The sequence below is a fragment of the Alosa alosa genome, chromosome 18 (genome assembly GCF_017589495.1).
Source record: "Alosa alosa isolate M-15738 ecotype Scorff River chromosome 18, AALO_Geno_1.1, whole genome shotgun sequence".
NCBI classification, from domain to species: domain Eukaryota; kingdom Metazoa; phylum Chordata; class Actinopteri; order Clupeiformes; family Clupeidae; genus Alosa; species Alosa alosa.
Window position 1 is genome coordinate 1971412 of NC_063206.1, and position 15728 is coordinate 1987139.

At 45.5% G+C, this 15728-nt stretch overlaps 1 protein-coding gene across 1 annotated transcript in view; it reads right to left on the bottom strand.

Moving 5' to 3' along the window:
- Positions 1 to 2368: 2368 nt before the first annotated feature.
- The window catches only part of LOC125311872 (cullin-9), a 77375-nt gene continuing 64015 nt past the window's right edge, over positions 2369 to 15728 (bottom strand). Inside the window, exons 31-38 of the mRNA XM_048270241.1 lie at positions 11751 to 11914; positions 9283 to 9376; positions 8497 to 8571; positions 7581 to 7691; positions 6840 to 6957; positions 5801 to 5934; positions 5421 to 5506; positions 2369 to 3875 (exon numbers count right to left, since the gene is read on the bottom strand). Of these exons, the coding sequence (XP_048126198.1) occupies positions 3656 to 3875; positions 5421 to 5506; positions 5801 to 5934; positions 6840 to 6957; positions 7581 to 7691; positions 8497 to 8571; positions 9283 to 9376; positions 11751 to 11914 (1002 nt within the window). The 3' untranslated portion in view covers positions 2369 to 3655. The remainder of the gene's footprint in view (positions 3876 to 5420; positions 5507 to 5800; positions 5935 to 6839; positions 6958 to 7580; positions 7692 to 8496; positions 8572 to 9282; positions 9377 to 11750; positions 11915 to 15728) is intronic.

A 15728-nucleotide genomic window follows, 5' to 3' on the forward strand; every position in this document is an offset into this window, starting at 1 on the left:
ATTTTATTTGGGTCGCCAGCATAGCCTAGTGACAATTTATGTTGTGTAATAGGCCTAGCATAGGGCCTACCTTATATAACTTATAGTTTGTTAACAGTCACGGTTTTGTCATAACTCCCTATATGCATTTTTGCATTTAGAATAGCTCTGAAACCGGGGGCGAACACGTCGCAAGGGGGGGTGGGGGGGCGCCAGTGCGTGGATATCTCAATTGCAAAATTACACAATATTTCTATCAGGCGCCTACAATGGACTAGGCTGGGTGAACTCAGCCTGATCTGACGGCGATTCCTTTTCGATTTCTTAAAAGATTGATCTTGGTCTGGCGAAAGCCAGACTAACCATGGACCTCATAGTTGCAAAATGCAAGGGAACATGAATCAGCATATTATTTGCACAAACAATAACGGACAGTAGCTCTTCAACTTGGCCCGTTAAAATGTGTATGAACAGTCTAGCAACGCATTTCATGAAGGCCCTTTTGGACATGTCAGTTATTTGCACCACTGGGTAAAACGGCATTTTGTTACTACTGGTATTTAATTTGTGCATTGACAATAAAGCTGAATATCATATGAACTAGATAACTAAACTTATGCATGTAGAAGAAGAAACATTCACAAAAATCCATGACATGACCTCTCTTCTTGATAGCTGTTGAAAACTGCATGGAACTGACAGGGATTGTTTTGTTTAATAAATATATAAATACGTTATGCTGCTACCTTCTGCTTTTCCCAAATACAATGTAGCCTACAGGTGTACCTTTCATCAGTCCAGTTGCAATGGCTGGACTGTGATGAACTGCCCTACTTGTGATTGTTTAGATATTTTAAAGGTTTTATAACAATGCTACAATTTTTTTGGCAAGTGCTACAAATCTACTCACCTTTGCAGCGCCAGTAGGCTACTTTGTGTGCGGCCTGCAAACACACATTCCAAACAAGCATACACAAAAGTTTCAAGAGTGGGGGATGGAATAGAAGATGGAGACAAATTCATTTATATGATTTATTTTTGCGGAATGGATGTACAGGACTGAGCGGCGGTCATATTTTGTACCGCTATGCGGTACATCTAGTTGAGATTGGAGGTTCGAGAAAGTGGTTAATTTTCCACGACATGATGCATAGGCCTTTTTCAATGGAAATGTACCACAGTAGTTAAAGGCTACCCTGGGGCAAGGCCATACCATGGTGGCCATGTACCTTCTGCATGTCAAGGTAGCCTTGTTGTGTCGACTTCTGATTAACTGATTGAAACTCAGAAGGATTTTGACAAAGTGAAAGAATACTTAAGATGTGTAGCTTTGATGCAATCCGGACTGTCTTGAGCATGAGTTTATGAAGTAAGCTGCCGTATCCTGTTGCTGCTCAGCTTCAAGAAATCATCACTTGTTTCTGTAAACTTAGAATTGACTGGAGACCCAATATATTTCCTTTTCCACTGGATAGTGCTTAGGTTGCATTCTATTTACTCCCTGTAACCGTGCTGACCAGCACCTCTAGGTTCCAAGTTCTTATGGGTTTTACTATTTGAGGTCTATACTGTCAGCACCTCTAGGTTCCAAGTCCTTATGGGTTTTGCTATTTTAGGTCTATACTGTCAGCACCTCTGGGCTCCAAGTCCTTATGGGTTTGACTATTTTAGGTCTATACTGTCAGCACCTCTAGGCTCTGTCAGCAGCTCTAGGCTCCAAGTCCTTATGGGGTTTACTATTTTAGATCTATACTGTCAGCATCTCTAGGCTCCAAGTCCTTATGGGTTTTACTATTTGAGGTCTAATATCAGGTTACAGCTCCTGTCCTTCAGCATAAAAGAGACACTACAGCCTCCTGTTCATACAATGCGTGTTATCGTCCCAGACAGGCATGGGAAGTTGACCTGCTGTTCATGCACGTTACGCTGACCTTCTGTTTGAACATGACATCTCGGTAAACCAGGGAGGATCCAGATTCTGATTCCGTACATACTTGGAATCTATATAAGCAGCATCACAACCAGACGGAAACAAGTTGCAGTTCGGACTCTGAAAAAAGATTCCAGTGTTCAGGATTTCCAGTCTCTCTGAGTTTTGAATCAATTTATTTGTTTGTCTAAGACATCACATGATATAGACCGTATCTAGGTTTCATTCACTAACCTTTTGTGAATGAGTCATTTTGGTTTGTTGATCCTATTCTGAACTGTACATTACGTTCACTACATGACTGAATACATACGGAGTATGGCACCGTGTTTTTATACCGAGTAGGCTACACTACAACGAGTAGGCTACACTACAACTTCCCCAGTAGGTCTACACCACTTCTCAGTCAGACCAGCTTCTTATTACCTCCAAGTCAGCAGTGAACGCACAACGATGCAGTTTGAGAAAAGCACTTTATTCAGTTAGCTGAAGTTGCACAACTTCACGCAGAAAGAGAACATTATATAATGGTGGAACAATATATGACTATAAGGATATCTTTAAGGATATCTTTAACTTACTGCTAATTCAAACCAAGACATTGTAGGATATTTGATATCTCTGAACATTGCAACGGAACATAAACATGTCCAAAAGTTTGACTTTCTTTTACCCATCGGTTTTTTAGCAAGAAATCAAGATAAAGCCATTAGGAGCATAATAGCGATTACGAGTTATGTCGCCCGTGAACTTATGATTGTAGTGATGGAGTCCAGTAGGGGACAGCAGAAATATGTGATTTGTCTGAACACCAGAACCAGGGCCCAGCTCTCCGTCACAGCAATCAGTTGCTATGACAACACAGTTCTGGAGCACTAACGCATTCAGAGGCTCCTCCTCCTCTCGTGCCTGCCTCTCACACCCAATCACAACGGGCGGAATTGATGTGCAGCCACAGAGAGGACGCAGAACGCTTGAAATACACATACCAAGGCATTTTCATGAATTATTAGAATTAAAAAAAAAAAAAAAAAAAAAAGAGGATAAACAGAAATCAAGGCATTTTGTTACGGAAATGAAGGAATACACATTTAGCATCCACAATTTTGGATAAAAAAGAAGAAGAAAAAAACAGAAAGAAAGAAATGTTTGCCAAACAAGGTGCTTTGACTGCAATACAAATCCCTTCTTATTACAGTTGGAAGAGGCAGAGAAAAGAAACAGCATTTAGCATCAAATCAAAAGTAGCAAGCTGCTCTCTCTAACGCATGTCTCAGAGCGTCTGCACAACTAGCCTGGAACTTCTCCTTCTCTACGCTTTTGAATCTTCATACCCTGCTTGGCAATGAAAACAGATGTGATGTCTCATAAAATAAAGAGCAAAAGAAAACAGAAAAGGCAAGAGCCTCAAGCAGGCCATACAATGCCTGCTCCTCATAATGGTTAAATAAAAAAGGCAACCACCCCAAAATGGAGCTTTTATAAACACGGGACTCAATCCAAACATGTAAGAGGCCAACCAGGCTCTACCGCCCTCAATACACTCTGGGGATGGCATTTTACTGTTAACATTCACAACCTCCACTAGGTTGATTCCAAAGCTGAATTCTGAATTCTTTCTCTAAGTGCTTTGTCGTTGATCTGGGAACTCTGGGATGCGTGTGGTCGCGGTGCCTGCTCAGTGAAGATGCTGAGGTGGGTTCGGTACGTCTGGGTGGACAGGCGGATCCGTACGGCACCGTCTCCTCAGTCGAGGGGACTGAAGTCGCTTTCCAGGTTCTCGGACTCTTCGTTATCGGAGAAGAAGTCGTCCTCGTCGATGTCCTCCTCGTCGTAGTCCTCGTGCCACTCGGGCACGTAGTCGTCGTCGTACTCCTCATCCTCCTCCGCCTCGTCACCCCCCTCCTCACCCGTGTTGTTGTTGTTGTCCGAATCCCCCGACTCCGAGCCCCTCTCGGACTTCGCCCTGGAGGCGAGACCAACGGGAGAGGAGGAGAGATAGAGTGATAGAGAGGATAAGGGATAGAGTGATAGAGAGGATAAGGGATAGAGTGAGAGAGAGGATAAGGGATAGAGGAATAGAGAGGATAAGGGATAGAGTGAGAGAGAGGATGAGGGATAGAGTGATAGAGAGGATAAGGGATAGAGGAATAGAGAGGATGAGAGATAGAGTGATAGAGAGGATAAGGGATAGAGGAATAGAGAGGATGAGAGATAGAGTGATAGAGAGGATAAGGGATAGAGTGAGAGAGAGGATAAGGGATAGAGGAATAGAGAGGAGGAGAGATAGAGTGATAGAGAGGATAAGGGATAGAGGAATAGAGAGGATGAAAGATAGAGTGATAGAGAGGATAAGGGATAGAGTGAGAGAGAGGATGATGAGAGAGTGATAGAGAGGATAAGGGATAGAGTAATAGAGAGGATAAGGGATAGAGTGAGAGAGGATAAGGGATAAAGGGATAGAGAGGATGAGGGATAGAGTGATAGAGAGGATAAGGGATAAAGTGAGAGAGAGGATGAGAGATAGAGTGATAGAGAGGATAAGGGATAGAGTGAGAGAGAGGATGAGGGATAGAGTAATAGAGAGGATAAGGGATAAAGTGAGAGAGAGGATGAGAGATAGAGTGATAGAGAGGATAAGGGATAGAGAGAGAGAGGATGAGGGATAGAGTGAGAGAGGATAAGGGATAAAGGAATAGAGAGGATGAGAGATAGAGTGATAGAGAGGATAAGGGATAGAGGAATAGAGAGGATAAGGGATAGAGTGAGAGAGAGGATGAGAGAGAGTGATAGAGAGGATAAGGGATAGAGTGAGAGAGAGGATGAGGGATAGAGTGAGAGAGGATAAGGGATAAAGGAGAGAGAGGATGAGGGATAGAGAGAGAGAGAGGATGAGAGATAGAGTGATAGAGAGGATAAGGGATAGAGGAATAGAGAGGATAAGGGATAGAGAGAGAGGATGAGAGAGAGTGATAGAGAGGATAAGGGATAGAGTGAGAGAGAGGATGAGGGATAGAGTGAGAGAGGATAAGGGATAAAGGGATAGAGAGGATAAGAGATAGAGTAATAGAGAGGATAAGGGATAGAGTGAGAGAGGATAAGGGATAAAGGGATAGAGAGGATAAGAGATAGAGTAATAGAGAGGATAAGGGATAGAGTGAGAGAGAGGATGAGGGATAGAGTGATAGAGAGGATGAGGGATAGAGTGAGAGAGGATAAGGGATAGAGTGAGAGAGAGGATGAGGGATAGAGTGAGAGAGGATAAGGGATAGAGTGAGAGAGAGGATGAGAGATAGAAATGATAGATGCAGGAATGAGAAGAATACTTGTTGCACTTTATGATTTGAAAAGCACTGACAGCACTGACTGGGAGAGAGGGCTATCCTATTAAACTCTATGAAGACAGAGGGAGATAGTTGCTATCCTATTAAACTCTATGAAGACAGAGGGAGATAGTTGCTATCCTATTAAACTCTATAATGACAGGAAGACAGAGGGAGAGAGGGCTCACTCTTTGTTAGTCCCAGTGTGGTTGAGGTTTGACGCCTGTCCAGCCTCCTGGTCTGCAGACTTGGTCTGGTAGCCCACCCGGAAGTCCTGCCAACACACACACACACATGCACACGCACACAAACATTAAACAAGACTGCCATATAAAGCGGTTCACTGCTACAACATAATGTCTCACCTGTAAACAGGTGTACCTTCACATGCTAACCATTTCTTCTTATTATTATTTGTGCCTTGATCGGTGATCTGACCGGTCTCACCTGTACACAGGTGTGTTGATCGGTGATCTGACCTGTCTCACCTGTATGCGGGATCCTTGATCAGTGATCTGGACTGGTCTCACCTGTGGACAGGTGTGTGTGTGTGCACTGGCCTGCTCACCTGTGTGGAGTGCTGCAGGATGGCCACCAGGCGCTCCTGGATGCGGCGGATGAGCTCCAGACCCGTGTTCAGGTGCTCCGGCTTCAGCAGGCGCACGCAGGAGGCCAGGTCAGTGCACTGCAGCAACGTCTCCTCTGGGGGCAGCACAGAGCACAGTCAGCACGGAACACTAACACTGGAGCACTTAAACACTGCACTATGTAGAATAGAGACATTTAACACTGGATCACTTTAACACTGGATCACTTTAACACTGGAGCACTAACACTGCACTATGTAGCATAGACATTTAACACTGCACTATGTAACATAGAGACATTTAACACTGGAGCACTAACACTGCACTATGTAGCATAGACATTTAACACTGGAGCACTTTCACACTGTGCTCTGCAGCATACAGACAGTGAGCACAGGCAACACTATGAGGCTGTGCTATGTATGAGAACAACTAAGCAGTGAGTTATAATCCAGCGCACCCCTTTACTTTGAGTTATAATCCAGCGCACCCCTTTACTTTGCCCTTTGTATACATGATCTTAGTTGCATTTTTATTTGTTTTTCAGTTGATTTATATTTCAAACGGCCTTTTCTCCCCCCTCCTCACCCAGGGAGGATCTGCAGGTCTCGTGGGTCGGTCTCTCTACCCCCCCCCCTCCCCCTCACCCAGGAGGATCTGCATCTCTCTCTCTCTCTCTCTCTCTCTCTCTCCTCACCCAGGAGGATCTGCAGGTCTCGGTCTCCCCCCCCCCCTCCCCCCTCACCCCCTCACCCCCACCCAGGAGGATCTGCAGGGCGTCTCTCTATCTCTCCCCCAGGAGGATCTGCAGGTCTCCAGTCTCGGGTCTCTCTCTCACCCAGGAGGATCTGCAGGTCTCGGGTCTCTCTCTCTCTCTCTCCTCACCCAGGAGGATCTGCAGGTCTCTCTCTCTCTATCTCCCCCCTCACCCAGGAGGATCTGCAGGTCTCGGTCTCTCTCTCTATCTCCCTCACCCAGGAGGATCTGCAGGTCTCAGGTCTCTCCCCCCCCCTCCCTCACCCAGGAGGATCTGCAGGGCGTTGGTGTGGAGGTCCAGAGCCTCCGTCTGTTGCTCCATCACATCCATCTTCTCTGTGTCCTGGTTGTAGTAGCTGTACACACACGAGTAGGCCAGCACCTGGGGATGACCACAGCAGGTCAGGTCAGAACACACACACACACACACGAGTAGGCCAGCACCTGGGGATGACCACAGCAGGTCAGGTCAGGTCAGAACACACACACACACACACACACACACACGAGTAGGCCAGCACCTGGGGATGACCACAGCAGGTCAGGTCAGAACACACACACACACACACACACACACACACACACACACACACGAGTAGGCCAGCACCTGGGGATGACCACAGCAGGTCAGGTCAGAACACACACACACACACACACACACACACACACACACACACGAGTAGGCCAGCACCTGGGGATGACCACAGCAGGTCAGGTCAGAACACACACACACACACACACACACACACACACACACACACACACACAGGAGTAAGCCAGCACCTGTGTGTGTGCTCATGAGGAAGAGTGTGTGTGCTCATGAGCAAGAGTGTGTGTGTGTGTTAGTGAGGAAAAGTGTGTGTGTGTTAGTGAGGAAGAGTGTGTGTGTGTGCTCGTGAGGAAGAGTGTGTGTGTGCTCGTGAGGAAGAGTGTGTGTGTACTCGTGAGGAAGAGTGTGTGCTCGTGAGGAAGAGTGTGTGCTCATGTTCAGAAGCTGCCTCCTACCTTGCGTGCCTGTGCCAGGATCTTGCAGGCATCGATGACGAACGTGAGGGCCTTCATCTGCAAGGCCTCGTTGATGGAGGACACCTTGTTCTCCAGACCGATGGCAAAGTCCTGAGGAGATGACCACAGGTCAAAATTACTCCAAGAAAACTGGTGTGAGACTGCAGCTTTATTCACGACGCCGGGAACATTTTCCACACATGAAATGTCAAAGTAACAAGCCCACACATCTGTGGGTGAAGCCGACTCCTATACCCTTAACACACACCCTTAACACACACCCTTAACACACACCCTTAACACACACCCACGCAAAATCACAAGTTGTCACCCTCCAGTGATCACCTAACCATCTGGCATTTTAACAGAGATAAGAAATGTTTACGACCCCTCATCCTGAGGGTTACCCACAGTTCGGTGACACAGGGGTTATCTTAGCTTTCCTAAGTCAAAACATTCCAACAGGGGTTTCAGATGGCACAAGGGTCAGAGTAAGAGGATGGTAATTAGATTTCACTACTAAACATTCACTGAGAAAAATAAAAATTATCCCACAACCACAGTAAACACACAGGGACTCAACACACACACACACACACACACACACACACTCAACCGCCGTCTCAAATCACAACAGCATTATGGCATGATATCCACACACACACACACAACCGCCGCCTCGAATCACAACAGCATTATGGCATCGACACACACACACACACACACACGCACGCATTATGGCATGATACTGGGGGACACTAAGTGCTGTTCCAGAGAGATGAATAGGATGGTATCAGCGATGGAAAAGTCCTGGGGAGGTGGACTCAGACATTACGTGCTTGTCACAGTGGGATTTTACATGAATCCACAAACACCACCTTCACCCCCCCGCTCTGACACGGCCGACGGTCGTTACCTTGGCTTGGTTGTGGAAAGTGCATCTCTCATTGTAGTCCTGGAACTTCTTCTCCTGTCTGGCGGCCTTGCTCACCTAATGACCAATGAAACAGTCAGACCAGAGAATCACACAGGCATTCAGTCAATCACACAGGCATCAGTGTTTCCCACAGAATTGAATTGTATTTGTGGTGGTAGGTTTGCAGAATTAACTTGAATGCAACAGTTTTTAACAAATTAGTGCAGTGTGGTTATGATTTAAGCACAATTTAGTACAACCAGGAAACTCATTGTGTGGTGGTCAATGTTGATATTGTGGTGGGCCGCCACAAATAAGTCAATGTCTGGGAAACACTGGACATTCAGCCAAAGCCAGTTCTCTCCCCCTGGGACAAATGGTGCTTTTCAACACCACAGCCTTCTCAGAGATCTTGGAGCTTTTCCAACAGGACACACATGAGGGTGGGAATGTGTGTGTGTGTGTGTGTGTGTGTGTGTGTGTGTGTGTGTGTGTGTGGTGGGTTGTAACTTCCTCATGACATCTGGAGAAGGGCCATAGCAACACTGATCTGATTGGATGACATGCTCTTGGTGATGTAGCCATCTGCCTGCTCTCTGCCCTACACACACTGTTATTGTGTGGCCTTGCAGCAGAATGAGATTAGGGCCATTTACACCCATCAACAGCGTTGTGTGTGTGTGTGTGTGTGTGTGTGTGTGTGTGTGTGTGTGTGTGTGTGTGTGTGTGTGTGTGTGTGTGTGTGTGTGTGTGTGTGTGTGTGTGTGTGTGTGTGTGAGGCCTCACCATGGCAGAGCAGTTGTAGTAATCTTTGTGAGTGGGCTTCCATGGCTTGAGACACCTCCAGCAGAATCCATGGTTACATTTGGCACACGTCATACTGCAAAGCAGGAATTGCACACATTCCACATGAACAACTTAAGACCTCCATCTGAGCAAACACTAGTCTGGCCGACATTAAACACTAAACACATTTTCTCAGTTCATTTTACCCATTTCCAGAGGTGTAGTGTGTGTGTGTGTGTGTGTGTGTGTGTGTGTGTGTGTGTGTGTGTGTGTGTGTGTGTGTGTGTGTGTGTGTGTTCAAAGCACAAACTAAACGTGAAGCAGCTACACTACGATTGGTTCAGGTGTTCTACACTACGATACAATTGGTTCTAGTGTTCTACACTACGATTGGTTCTGGTTCTGGTGTTCTACACTACGATTGGTTCTGGTGTTTTGGTGATTGGGAAATGGGCTTGAATGAGAAGGTGCCCAGACAGAGCGGTACAAAATATGACCGCCGCCTAGTCCAGCATTTTCCACAAAAATAAATCACGCTGAAAGGCATATATGATTCTAACTGTCTCACTAAATTGCATTATGCACACTCAATTCTCATTGGTATCTGCTAGACAACAAGTACCAAAACATGATTAGTTCATAGATTTCACATGTAATATACATTTTATGCAACCCCACCCCCATCTTGCCTGTTCATAATTCTGAGAAATTCTTGAATTGTGTGCATGTGTGCGTGTACACATGTTTATGTGTGTGTGGGTGTGTGGGTGGGTGTGTGTGCGTGCATGTGCTTGTGTGTTTGCCTGTTTATGTGCATGCATGCGTATATAGGTCTACTGTGTGAGTATGTGTCATACGTAGGATTACTGTGAATGTATGTGCGTGCGTGTGTATCTGTTTATGCACATGTGTGCACATGGAATGGGTTTACATGACCCCTGGAGGCAAACATACGCAAAAAATTGGTCATTCTAGGCCCTCTGGTTCTCAAGATATTCACAGAAAACTGTGTCTGCCCTACCCTCCTTTCGGGGGTCCAGTCCAGCGGGGGGGCTACAGATCAAAACAAGTTTATGGTTCCATGCTATCCATGTGGGGTTACATGCCCACCAAGTTTCGAGGTACCCCGGTCTTTCAGTGTCCCGAATCCTTGTTGGTGTAATGGTCACTAAATGTACACATAAATTATTTTATTGTAAGGCCCCCATGACAAAAAAGTCCACTAAACTTGGCATGCATTCAGAGGGTGTCATAATGATCCTACACTTTGCAGTTTTGACCATGCCAGCCAGAGATATTGTGATGAAAACACCTTTTGCTTTTTAATTTTTAACTAGGGTGGGCGCCTATACATGAAATAAGTGGTAATGGGATAGGTTGACATGCCCCCTAAGACCAACATACAAAAGGTGGACCTCCTAGGCCCCACGGTTCTCGAGATATTCACAGAAAACTGTCTCCGCCACCTACAGGCCAGTTGGTGTATAGTAACATAAATTAATTTTATTGTGTGGCCCCCATGAATGGAATTCCACCTAAACTTGGCGTGGCATTCAGAGGGTGTCATAATGATCGTATTAACTTCCAATTTCGTGCAGTTTTGACTATGTTAGGTCACATATACCTGCAATTACAAACAGTTTTTTTACTTTTTTTGTGTTTAACTAGTAGGAAGGCCATACATGAAAATGAGTGGTTATGGAATGGGTTGACATGGCCCTTTGAGATCAACATACAAAAAAAAAAAAGGGTCCTCCTAAACCCCACGGTTCTCGAGATATTCACAGAAAACTGTGTGTCTGCCCCTACCCTCCTTTGGGGTCCAGTCCAGCGGGGGCTACAGATCAAAACGAAAAAAAGGAGGTTCCATGCTATCCATGTGGGAGTTACATGCCCCCAAGTTTCAGGTGGTAACTCGGTCTTATATGTCCCTTTCTGCCAACGGGTCATAATTAAGCCAACGACTCTAAGCTAATTAGTAGGTTTTTACAACAGCCATTTTGTTTGCTTTGAACTTGTATTTGTGTGAGCTTGTTTTGAGCGTGTGCATGTGTGTGTGTGTGTGTGTGTGTGTGTGTGTGTGTGTGTGTTTTGAGTATGTGCTTGTGTGTGTGTGCTTGTTTTGAGTGTGTGCTTGTGTGTGTGTGTGCTTGTTTTGAGTGTGTGCTTGTGTGTGTGTGGTGTGTGTGTGGGGTGTGTGTGTGTGTGTGCATGTGCTTGTTTTGAGTGTGTGCATGTGTGTGTGTGCTTGTTTTGAGTGTGTGTGTGCTTGTTTTGAGTGTGTGTGTGTGTGTGTGTGTGTGTGTGTGTGTGTGTGTGTGTGTGTGTGTGTGTGTAGCGTGTGTGTGTGTGCATACGAGTGTGTGTGTGTGTGTGCATACGAGTGTGTGTGTGTGTGTGTGTGTGTGTGTGTGTGTGTGTGTGTGTGCGCATGTGTGTGTGTGCGTGCATGTGTGTGTGAGACTCACTGCAGGCAGCCCTCATTCTTCTCGATCTGGGCCTGGCAGCTGGGGCAGCGCTTGGAGATGAGCTTGGCCAGGTGCTTACTCTGGGCCTCCATCGTCATGCCCTCGTAGTAGCCACCGTCGTCCATCCACTGAGACATGTGGCTGCAACTAGCCGGGTAGTGGGCCTACACACACACACACACACACACACGCGCACACACACACACAGCAGTAGGTTAGTAAATTATTAACATTTCAGTCAAATACACATGCAAACACCTTTTTAACAGGAAATAAGACAGAGAGAATGTGAATGTGTTTCTTGGGAGGTCTGTAGTGTGGCAGCATCAATCGGTACTGGACAAATCCTTCCACATCCACATCTCATTGTGCCATCTCATTAAACACACACACACACCAGTGTATCCCACAGAATTGAATTCTATTTGTGGTGGTAGGTTTGCAGAATTAACTCGAATGCAACAGTTTTTAACAAATTAGCGCAGCGCGGTTATGATTCTAACCAGATTTAAGCACAGTTTAGTACAACCATCAATGTATGGGAAACACACACACACACACACTGGCAGGAGACATCCTTAGGCTTTCTCCCGTCATCTTATTAAACGATGGCTTTGGCTTGATCCTCTAGTCGAGAGCCCCTGTGTGGACGGCTTGTGATCGACTCATAGCAACAGGCCAGCACAACCAACCAAACAAACAAACAACCAACCAAACAAACAAACAAACAAACAAACAAAAAAACAGACAGTCAGAGCTTCTGACGTGCTGGAACATTTGACCGTTTCAGTTGAAACCACAGCTTTCTCCACGTAGGAGAAGAGGAAGTTGAAGAGCAGAGAGAGACTCTTCCTGTGTGACTTCAAACGGCCCAGCTTTCAACAGTCTCAAATTCAGAGAACAAAACCCACAAAAAAAGTTTCCACAGAACAATGCAGATTCTTAACGCAGAGATCATCTCAGAGTTTCTTAAGGTTTGGGGGTGGTTGTGTGCATATCCATCTTCTAACCCATCAGCCTTCACTTACTCTTCTCAGACACCCGAGATCAAATCAGTGTGAGCCGTACGAAGGGGACCAGGTGCAGCTGTGGAGTCAACCGTCGTCTCTAACCGTCGACTCGGAGGGCAAGCACATGGACATATGAGCAATGTTGGGAGTAATGCATAAAAAAAGTAATGTAATTACAGTAATGCATTGCTTTTTGCTTTAATGCAGTAATGTAAGGCATTACCAATACAATTTCAGTAATATTTTACTCGGTACAATTCTCAGTAACTGAAGTTACTTTGCTTTTTAATCCACAATTGAGAAATGCTCAATTGGCACCAGAGAAGATTATCCAAGAATTAAAAAAAGTAATCTATGCTGGTCCTGGAATTTGATTGCCTTGTTTAGATGACTGTAGAAAGGGAATTTGAGTTATCTCTGCCATTCATGCAACAAATCTAACATGGTTAGGCTATGCTTCTCATTTCAAGCAATGAGAATAACTAAAATGTTGCTTTTACAGATAAAGAGCGTAGCCATTATTCTCAAACTATTTGCATTAAGTCTACACCGCTGTAAGTGGAAGGAAAGGCAACCAGCAATGATGAGAACCATTTAAAGTCAACATACAATTTCACTATAGCTATATTTTACTATATTAAGTTGTGAGTGACCTTTGGGGCCTACATTGTCCCATGAGCCATAACTGCAACCATTATATTGTTCTTTTGCTAGTCTTAAGCCTAGCTCAGTCATTATGCCATACCACATCACCTCCTGCCGTGTAATAAGCTGCATTGAACACATGAAGATCTATTGAGAACACCAAATCTATATTTCCTGTTATTTTGGTGAAAGTAATGTAAACATAGTGTAATGCCTTACAATTCAAAGACAGTAATATTGTAATGTAACAAATTACTTTGAAATGACAGTAACAAGTAATGAATAATGCATTACGCTTTTGAAGTAACTCGCCCAACACTGCATATGAGGTGCAGGGGGAACAGCTGTTCACTCGCAGCAGCAGAAACACTCGCCACTCACACGCCCCTGCAGCAGCAGAAACCCCAACACTCGCCCACATCCTCCCTTCTGCTGTAATCTGGAGAAAAGTCTGGGAATCAGCACTCCCTCTGCTAGTGTCACAGTGACACACATTCCACACCGATGTTTATCCACACCTAATATGTCCTCATGCTTCCTCTCCGAGTCATCCTACGAAAGAGACAACAGCAAACTCACACAGCTGCACTTGGTCCCCTATAAACTGCTCTCAGGACACTGATTGGAATTGGATCGTAAACATGATGCTAATACCATGATAAACACACTCCATTAGATCATTGCTTGTCCATAAACTGTAAGACATCTGACAAAGTCCTAGCAACTAAGTCTGTAGCCTATGGACAAAGGACTGATAATTTACTGTGTGTGTGTGTGTGTGTGTGTCTTATTTTGTATCTCATCAACAGATTGTGAACTACTTCTCAACCAACTAGGAACATACAAACATTCTCCTTATCAAAATGAGAGCCATTCGGAACGTTCCATTCTCCTTATCAAAATGAGAGCCAATCAGGACGTTCCATTCTCCTTATCAAAATGAGAGCCAATCGGGATGTTCCATTCTCCTTATCAAAATGAGAGCCTATCGGAACGTTACAGGCTACTTCTGCATTTGTTAAGTCTGCTGACTCTTATCACACAAATAGCACCATCAGCACACAGCACAAGACACACACACACTCTCACACACACACACACAGAGGAGTCATGACAGAGATGGAGAGTGGTGGACTGGCTGTGACCACGGCCAACACGTCTGGTGCAGGACAGAGAGCTGTGCAGTTGTTTTGGTGAGGTCTGTAGGCAAGTCGGTGTGCCTTCTCCTAATCTTATCCCAAGGCTGCTTGACCCTGATACTGCCTCAGCCACACGGGTATGACCTTGGCATGCGTGCGCACACACACACACGCAAGTGCAAGTGGAATGAATCTTAGAAAAATGTGCTCATGATTGCCACATCAGCAATATGACCTTGGGGCAAGCACACACACATACACAAAACTTTATGACATGAACACAAGTAGTGCCTTTGTGTTGGCTGCTAGTCACTCACGTTGACCACACACACACACACACACACACACACACACACACACACACAATGGGTCTCTGATCAATAAACTAAAAACAAAAGCAGAATGCTCTGTGTTGTGCAAATGTATCTAAATCTCAAACTTCTCTTTCACAGAAAGCTCCAGAACAGCTGAAGGGTTGTGTGATACGCATACCTCTTCTGCCCTCTAGTGGTCAAAGTGGTGTCTGTCAGGTGGTTAACAACAGATAATATTTCTACTGTTTGTGAAAGGACAGGAGGAGACACACCAAGCTTTGGATTACACACCTTTTATAGCAACAAAGGACGACGCCAGAGAGCCCCCATTATCTGATTGCGTCCACTATGCCCCATGCCATACTGATGCCCACTTATGTCCACTATGCCCCATGCCCTACTGATGCCCACTTATGTCCACTATGCCCCATGCCCTACTGATGCCCACTTATGTCCACTATGCCCCATGCCATACTGATGCCCACTTATGTCCACTATGCCCCATGCCCTACTGATGCCCACTTATGTCCACTATGCCCCATGCCCTACTGATGCCCACTTATGTCCACTATGCCCCATGCCATACTGATGCCCACTTATGTCCACTATGCCCCATGCCCTACTGATGCCCACTTATGTCCACTATGCCCCATGCCCTACTGATGCCCACTTATGTCCACTATGCCCCATGCCCTACTGATGCCCACTATTCCCCATGCCCTACTGATGCCCACTTATGTCCACTATGCCCCATGCCATACTGATGCCCACTTATGCCCACTATGCCCCATGCCCTACTGATGCCCACTTATGTCCACTATGCCCCATGCCCCACTTATGTCCACTATTCCCCATGCCCTACTGATGCCC